The sequence below is a fragment of the Dipodomys merriami genome, unplaced genomic scaffold (assembly GCF_024711535.1).
Source record: "Dipodomys merriami isolate MVZ:Mamm:240054 unplaced genomic scaffold, mDipMer1.0.p SCAF_17, whole genome shotgun sequence".
Taxonomy (NCBI): domain Eukaryota; kingdom Metazoa; phylum Chordata; class Mammalia; order Rodentia; family Heteromyidae; genus Dipodomys; species Dipodomys merriami.
In genome coordinates this window covers 13,532,501-13,541,625 of record NW_027203048.1, presented here as the reverse complement: position 1 = coordinate 13,541,625, position 9,125 = coordinate 13,532,501, and the positions used below count along the sequence as shown (strand labels likewise).

The window sequence follows — 9,125 nt, the reverse complement described above, 5'->3', positions numbered from 1 at the left end:
CCATGTAAAAAGAGACATTTGACTCTCCCCTACCCCCCACCCCATACACTGAGGATGACCATGTGAAGATGTAGAAAGTAGCTCTCTGCCAGCCAGAAGAATCCTTCAGTAGAAACTAAATTAGTCAGATCCTTGATCTTGGACATCTAGTCTCTGATAGGAAACTTGTATTGTTTTATCCACTCAATCTTTAGTATTTTGCTATGACAGCTTGAGCTTACTAATATATGCAAAGTTATGGAATGATTATATATTGTAGTATTAATCATAGAATAAAATGCTATACAGCACTCAGAATGATAGTTAAAGATTAGAAACTACGACTGAATGTAACAATGTGAATGGAACACTCCCATACCCCGATACTGGGGTAGTCATGTCTTAGTGACAGTGGAGCGACTGTCCCTGTAGGAACTAATTTCTGAAGCTTCTGAATGACTACTAAGTGTTTATTTTCTATATGTGAATGAAAGAATCCTTTACTGGACTGTCAAGCTCTGGGGAACAAGCTCCCTGCTTTAATTGGTCAGGCCCCAGTGATAGGCAATCCCAGACAGTCTCTGTATTCCCAGAGCCACTGGACATAATCCGAATAACCATTCCTCACCTGCTTATTCTGCCTCACTCTTTGGCCTCTGAGTCCTGCTGTCTCCTCACAGAGCCTGTTGTTTCCTGGGGTGCTCTTGTGGACCAGCCCATGTCTTCTATTTCTAGTGATCTGTGAATATCAACTTTTCCCTTCATGACAGTCATTTTTGTGTCTGTGTGTCTTACTATACATGATTAAAACAAATTCCAAGTACCATTAAAATACACACAAAGAGTAAATACTGCATGATCCCATTTAAATGAAGTTCAGAAGCAGCCATACTAATTTATGGTATTTGAAGCCAGGCTAGAGGTTATTTTGGGAGGAGAATATAAAGAGCACAAGGGAGCTCCTGGAATGCTGGCAATCTGCCTCCTGGTCAGGTTATGAGAGGATGGTCAGTGTGCAAATCAATCAAGCTGTGTGTTTGCCATTTCTGTACTTTCTTTATGTATATAATACAGAACAGCTATATTATTTGCTCCAATTATCTCCCTGTACCTTTGCCTTTTGTTACGTAACTTTTCTATACCTTCCCACTCTGACTAGTGCTTGCCATGTGGCCAATAAAAGAAAAGGGAGTAACAGTATGCTAGTTCTTGGCCTGAGCCTCAAGAGACTTCGTATGCTTCTTGTATTCTTGTGTTTTTGTTGTTAACCTTGACATTGTATGGACTAGAGGGTCTGGTTCACAAGGCCAGGATTACTGTGTTTTGGCTAAGGCTCCTGACCCAAATTCTGCCTGGGGCTAGGCCTAAGATACCCCATAGAAAAATGAATGAGCAGTGAAGGTCAGCCAAGACCTTCACAGGAGCAGTTGCCCCTGGAAACCCACAAATGTACAAGTTGAACATTATTGGTTTTATTGAGTCACTGACTTTGATTGTGGTTTGTTATTCAGTGAAAACTGTTATAGTAGTAGGGGAAGATGATAATGAAGATCTAATTAGGAAAAACAAGAGGCAGAAATTGAGACAGGAGAAATATTGTTTCCTTCCTCTTCCTCTTTTTTTTTTTTTTTTATGGTGCTAGGATCTAAACTCTCAGCCGTGTGCTTGCTAAGAGCCAGGAAATACTCCTCATCTGGAGCACTTGAGAGAATGGGCTTTGGCTGAAACCATTCTTGGGACCAGTCTCCAGGAGGGTGCTGCGAGGGGCTCCACAGGTAGTGAGTGCAAGGATGAAGAACACTACACATGAGAAGAGAGAAAAGGGGAATGCCTGGGTGGAGTCGCACTGCAGGGACCAGAGCATGAGACAGGGCGCATCAAGGAGGGTGGGACAAGAAGATGGAAGACGAAGGCGAACAACAAAAGGAGAAAGCCAGGTCAAGCAACACTGCCAGAAAGAAAGGAAGAAAAGAAGGACGGAAGGAAAGAGGGAGAGAAGGAGGGAAAGAAGAAACCCAGAAGGGAGAAAAAGAAAGAAGGGAAGAAAAGAGGAAAGGAAGGAGAGAGAGAGGGAAAAGAAACAGAAGGAAGGAGGGAGAGAGGAAGGAAGAGGAAAAGGAAGAAAGGAAGGAGGAGGAAGGGAGAGAAGGAAAGAAGAAAGGAAGGAAGGACAAAAGAAAAAAGAAAGTAAGGAAAGGATGGAAGGGAAGAGAGAGGGAAGGAAAATGAAGGAAGGGAAGTAGGGAAGCAAGGAGAGGGGAAGGAAAAGGAAGAGGGGATGTGGGAAAGAAGAAAGGCAGGACAAGAAAGAAATGAAGAAGGAAAGGATAGAATGAAGAGGAGGAAAGAAAGGAGGGAGGGAGGGAAGGAGAAAGAGAAGGAAGAAGGAAAGGAAGCAAGGAAGGAGGAAGGGAAGAAAGAAGAGAGGGAAGGAAGGAAGGAAAGAAGAAAAATGGAAGGAAGGAGGGAGTAGAGGAAGGAGTGAAGGGAGGAACAAAGAAGGAAGGACAGGGAAAGAAAGGCAAGAAAAGAAGGAAGATAAAATAAGGTTGCAACAGAGTGGAGGAGGCAGTCAGGAAAGGCTGGGTGCTGAATCGGAGAAGGAAAGGGCAGGAGAATGGAAGGAGGGTAGGGAATAAAGACCCCTGCCGGGTGCGGGCTTGCTGGACAGACAGACAGCCTTGACATCTGCAAGTCCCTCATTATGAGCACCCTGGTTCTCAGGCTACAGCGCTGGAAGAGGTGTCTGGCAGGAGAAGCCGTGGACTTTAGCCTGGGGCTGGGCGGTCTCCACGACCCTGGTGGAGAGGAGATGCTAGGTTCGAATTGGCCAGGACCATGACTGCCGGCCTCCGTGGCTCTGGCGCCCGGTGAACCCCGTGAGCACAACTCTCATTGGGGCACAGGAGAGGTGCAGATAGAAGCCCAGGAGTGAGGCCGGACACTGGAGGGTGGTACCTGCTAGGGGATTGAAGGGGGTGAGGTTGTTGGGGGTCGGGGCACAGAGGGAATGGCGGACTCCCGGAGGAGTCCACAGTGGAAGGAAGGATCGGGGCAGTGAAAGGTGGAGCCGGGACCCTCCCCCCCCCCCATCCCTCGGGGATGAGCGTTGGGGAGGGAGAGGGGCCCTCCGTGGTTGTCTCTCCAGATCGTTTGGTCTCAGAAGTTGCGGCGTGGGTCGGTGGCTGAGGACGAGTCATCCTAGGGCACGGGACGCGTGGGGAGCGTGGCGAGGCCGAGGCGAGGGCGGAGAAGGGGTCCCCCAAACACTTCGTGCCACGGACGCCTTTGGTCCTGCGCCTTTGCCCTGGTTGGCGCGCAGACCCAGCCCTGGAGAAGCGGGTATCGCCAAAGCCGAGAGCAGAGTCAAAAGCAAGGTGGGAGGCACGACGGAGGGGCGGGAGCCCGGCCGAGGGGGCGGACACGGACACGGGGTGGCGTCTCGGGCTCCATAAAGGGGCCGTGGGGGCCGCTCTGCCATCCAGGCGCGGAGGCCACCAGCCGCCAACTCGGCGCGATGCTCGGTGGGTGCCAGCAGAGCCCGGTGGTCGCCGGGAGCGCCTTCCTGGCCGTCTTCGGGGCTTTGGTTCTGTACTTCGCGGAGCCCGCCGGCTATGGGAAGCACAGCAACTGGCTGGCGCCCGGCGGGACCTGCCTGCCCGCCTGTGTCGCCTGGTTCCTGCAGGAACTGCCCTCCTTCGCCGTGCCCGCCGCCATCCTCGCCCGGCAGCCTGGCTCTCTTTTCGGACAGCCCGAGACGGTGCTCCTGGCCCTCTTCTGCGCACATTACTTCCACAGGTAACAATTCAGCCGGGTGGGCGTTGCGGGGTGGGCAGCGTTGTGCCGGACTCCGGGTGTCCAGGAGCGCATCGCAGTGCGCCCCGCACGGAGGAACTTGGAGGCGCGCGGCGAGCGAGCGCAGAGGGCTGCAGGGCGCACGAGCCAGTCCGCAGCACGGGGCTGGACACCTGCTGGCTGGTGTCCTGCGGTGCTTCTCTGGGCGGGAGGAGGAGGTCCTCTCAGCCTGGCAGGGCGAACTGGAGTGCTGGAGCTGAGCAGGCCCATTGGCCGGGACTCTCCCCTCTCCAGTGGCGCGGGATGCGTTGTGCTGCGCGTTTACCTGTGGCGCCCCAACCCATCTCCTGCTTGCCAAGTGGGGCCAGGCTGGTTCTGGCACGTTAGGAAGTCATACGTGTTGGCATCTTTTGAAGACAACTCAACTTTTGAGGTTCTGATCAACTTGGTCTTTGTGGGTCTGAAGAGAGAAACGGGCAGAGCCCAGACTGGAGCTGACAGGTGTAAGGAGAATCCCGTGCCTTCTCTCTAGATTCAGCCAGGGTCAGGCTTCTTAGGTGCCACTTCCAAAGGGACAGGTCACCACCAACTCTCCTACCGTACCAGTTCCCTTGGGATTTGAATGGTGAGTGAGTCTAAGTTACTGCCCGCTCAAATGGTCTTCTAGATGAAAATTTCTGAGTCCAGGTGAACTTTTCTGATCTGGAAAAGAAAGACACGAAAGAGAGACAGAGGTTTTAGGATCCAAAGAAGGACTGTGGAAAGCCCAACAAAGTGTCCTGGTGAGGAGGAAGAGGACATCAACAAATTGCCGGCAGTGTCTAATCACTTTGGACAACTAAATGTTGTCTCTTTTAGTCCCATTGTAACCTTGTAAGATATGTCTTCTGCATGCCCACCTCACAGACAAAGAAACTGAGGCGAAGGAAAATTGTTATGTGGTGGAGTGCACATAACTCAGTACCAGCACCATTCATAGCAGATCTTGAGACGCTTTCTGTTGTTCAAAGGCTTTTCATCACCTGAAATAAGTGCTCCCTGCAGGCAGAGAATAGGCAGACATAGGGAAAGGTCACCAAACCAATCAACCAACCAATCAACCAAAACCTGAACAGAAGTGCTTCACTGACAGAGAATTCCTAAGATCAGAAGGTCAAGGACATTTAGATTGACAATACAGATTACTAAGGTCTCTGGGAACTGTATGTCATAATCCTCTGTCTCTTAGGGGAAAGTGCTGTCTCTCTGACACAAAATTTCAATCTACACAAATTTCCATCTGTCTCTTCTTACACTCCTTTTCCTCTAGATCTACTTTATCAGTCAGGATTTAATGACCATGTAATTTAAACTAACCATTCACCCTTAGGAAGATAAATATTGGCAAACAGAACTAAAATTAGCTTTCTTTCAATAAATATTTACCAAAAGCCTTTTGTAGACAAGGTCCCTGCCTGGGCAGATATTAACCACTTCATTTTACTCAGATTTAGATGGTTACACAGAAAGAAGGATGTTGATGGATGCAGGAGGTAAAAGACAAGCCATTGATCTCACAGATTTTTGGAATAGATCTTTGACAGAAAAATTGATTGTATTGATAACTATGTTTTAAATCTCCAAATTAACTTGTGTCAACACCATAAACAACATTTTATGAGGTCATCTCATATTAGAGTGAGGACTAATATTTTCTGACAATCCTATGAACATAAATTTTAGATTTCTTTTTTCAAACCAAAAGGCATTTTGTACAATAAATTTATGACCAATACATTAAAAACAAGGAAGCAATTACCCATAAAGTGAGATATGTACATAATGTCCTTCTTCAGGGGAAATTTGAGAATATGAATGAAGGAGGTGGGAATTGAATCTGTCTGAGGGAACATTGCGCACTGAACCCTTAAGTCCGAGTTTCTTGTCACTAGGATGTGGTGCTTGTTTAAATTCTTCCTTTGAGGATCCTGGAGTATTGGCTGTGCTATTATTTTGAGTGTTTCCTGGGAATAGTCTATGCCAAGCATCCTACATAAGTGATCTGCTTAGGTAGGAAGTATGATCACCTCCATATTACAGATGGGAAAATACAAAAGCAGCAGAAAACAAAAACAAAACCAAAAACCAAACGTGAATAACTTGCCCAAAGGTAACTTGAGGAATGAGAGTTCTGACTGAGGATGCTGATATCTGGAGCTCAGGTTCTTAGATGCAGGGATAGGCCATTTCATACTTACTCTTACTTTATGCTTGCTTAAAAAAAATTTTCATTTCATTTCCAGACTTAACCTACTTTTTCTTTAATGCAAATTACAGTACCAGTTAACTATTTCCAAACCAAATCACATGGAATGAAATGTATTTACAAGGGAATGGGAAAGAGGAAAAAATATTGAGCATACTTTTCACAAAAAAGTTTATATCTAGAAAAAATTCAGTCACAAAAGTATTCAAATAGTAAAATAAATTTTAGATTTGTTTGTAAGATGGAAGTGGTCACACTAATTAGTATGTGTACAGGCCCAACTTATTTGTCAGCAACACATTTATTAATGCACATTTTATAGGCACGCACAGTTTCATATCTCTATTGGTATTTGCCTATAGACAGATATAGTAAGAAAAGGAAACTTAAAAAAATTACCATAAAGGGGCTGGGAAGGTGGCTCAGTGGTAGAGCGCTTGCCTTGCATGCCTGAGGTCCTGGGTTCGATTCCTCAGCACCACATAAGCAAAAAGAAAAAAGCCAGAAGTGGCGTTGTGGCTCAAATGGTAGAGCACTAGCCTTGAGCTGAAGAGCTGAGGGATAGCCCCCAGGCCCAGAGTTCAGGCCCCACAATTGGACCCCCCCAAAAAAAATTACCATAAGGAAATTTACTTTGTTAAGAGAACCCCCCATGTGCTGGTTGTCACTGTACTCTTATTGTGAAGGTATAAAATACAGCAACAAACTTGAAAAAATAAAAACATAATCCTTGTGAAAATAACCCAAACCCCAGGTATTAGTTTCAAAGACTCTTACAGGTAGACTTTGAGTCTGGCATTCTTAGTTTGCTTCTAGTTTTTTCTCTTATTTTCAGTGGCTCAGATTTCTACCAGAAAAGACAGATTATACTGTAAAGCATGCTTGGGAGAGAAATGTTAGATTCCATGATGACAGTGATCTCTAACATGAATAGGAATCAGATACAATTCTGATTAGAAAAAAAGAAAGAAAGCCCCAAACTCCTGGGGGTCTGGACTGGTAAACCTTCATTTGCAAGACTAAATTTTTTGAAAAGGAAAAAGGAACAGAACACCAGTGTCTTTATATCTACAAGATTAGGGAATGAATAATCCTCTTAGAAACCTTTGCACTGGTCCGGACACATTGGGCCATTAGGCATATCTTTTAAAAAAACACAAACCAATAAGATGGCTCTAAAAATTAAGAGGACTTTAAAAAAATAGCATGTTATGGGAAAGAAGGTGCATCATGTTTCCTTTTTAAAAAGAACCCCTGCAAACAAAAACAATTCCCCCAAACCCAAAAGAATAAAAAACACAGAACAACAACAATCCTCCCTCCCCAAAAAACCTCCTCCTACAGGCTTAAAAATGATTGTTTTCTTAATTTAAGATATATATGCATATATATGTACATATATATATGTATATATATATATATATATTTGTCAGTCGTGGGGCCTGAACTCTGGGCCTGGGCGCTGTCCCTCAGCTCTTCAGCTCGAGGCTAGCATTCTACTACTTGAGCCACAGCATCACTTCTGGCTTTTTCTGTTTATGTGGTGCTGAGAAATTGAACCCAGGGCCTCATGCATGCAAGGCAAGCACTCTACCACTGAGCCAGCTTCCTAGCCCTGTTTTCTTAATTGTAAAGGTAGTCTACACTTAAAGGAACAAATGGAAAATTCACAAAATAGAAAAAACAATTTTAGTATCTAAGTACATTAGCTACTAATATTTGAACCATTTCTAACATCTTTAAATTTTTATTTTAACATCACCCTAATTTAGTCTTGTAGATGTGTTAACATTTTTCTGACATTAAAGCTACCTTTTTTTTTTTTTTTTGTAAAAAGGCAAAACATGCCTGAGCCAACCTACTCAGGAGGCTGAGATCTGAGGATTATGGTTCGAAACCAGACTAGCCAGAAAAGTTGCACTGAAATTTTTATCTTCAATTAACCACTCAAAAACTGGAAGTGGAGTTATGGCTCAAAGTGGTAGATTGCTATCCTTGAGCAAAAGAGCTCAGGGACAGTGCCCAGGCCCTGAGTTCAACCCCCACAACTGTGAAAAAAAAAAAAGGCAAAACAAACTTCAGAGAAAATGACAACTTTCAAATGTTTACTAATTCTTTTGGAATTGACTAATGTGGAATATTTGCATAAGCATAGTTCTCTGATATTCTGTTGGAAATAATCATCCTCAATCTTTTTTTTTTTTTTTTTTTTTGTCAGTCGTGAGGCTTGAACTCTGGGTCTGGGTGCTGTCCCTCAGCTCTTTAGCTGAACGCTAGCGCTCTACCACTTGAGCCACAGCACCATTAACAGTTTTCGGAGTTGTTTATTGGAGATAAGAGTCTCATGGACTTTCCTGCCTGGGCTGGCTTTGAACTGCAATCCTCAGATCTCAGCCTCCTTAGCAGCTAGGATTATAGGCGTGAGCCACTGGCACCTGGCCTCTTTCTTTCTTTTTTATTTCCCCTTTGGTAAACTTTTACAGTGTTGTAATTGTCAGTGGGCGTGAGGGTACTGTAATAACTTCTCCTTTGGGAAAACTTTCTAACATTAGAACACTGTCCCTAAGGTGGCAAAAGCAAAGTATAAACAGGTGAAACAAAGGATGTCAGAGAAACTTTTATTGTGAAAAGAATGAAACTTTTTTTTTAAATTAAGAGCGACAATGCACCTCCCTCTGAAGAGTTGTGAGATGGATAGCTCAGGAGAGGATGTCAGCAGTTGTTATCATTGTTTGGGTCCTTTGTTAGAAAATGAGTTGGGAAATTGTCTTGGTGCAAACTTCTGGGTCTGTCCTTAGCTTTGTGTCAATGGGCCAGGGCAGGTGAAGTGCACATATGCCTGGCTGGCCTGGACTGAGATCCTCCTGTATAAACTTCCCAGGGGAGCTGAGATGATAGAAGTGTGCCATCATGTCCAGCTTTTTCTGTTGAGATGGTGGTCTAGGAGAGGAAATCTGACTGCTCCAAGTGGTTTGGGTCTTTTGTTACTCAACAGTGTTGAAAAAAAAATCTCTTGGTTGCACATATTTGGGTCCACCCTAAATGACCAGAGTAGATGCACGTGTTTTTCGGTAGTGCCACTGTAGGAGGCAGTCCATTAGTGAAA

At 45.1% G+C, this 9,125-nt stretch overlaps 1 protein-coding gene across 1 annotated transcript in view; it reads left to right on the top strand.

The window, feature by feature from the left end:
• Positions 1 to 3,423: 3,423 nt before the first annotated feature.
• The window catches only part of Srd5a2 (steroid 5 alpha-reductase 2), a 34,340-nt gene continuing 28,638 nt past the window's right edge, over positions 3,424 to 9,125 (top strand). The window contains exon 1 of the mRNA XM_070024999.1: positions 3,424 to 3,777. Coding sequence (XP_069881100.1) covers positions 3,497 to 3,777 — 281 coding nt within the window. The 5' untranslated portion in view covers positions 3,424 to 3,496. The remainder of the gene's footprint in view (positions 3,778 to 9,125) is intronic.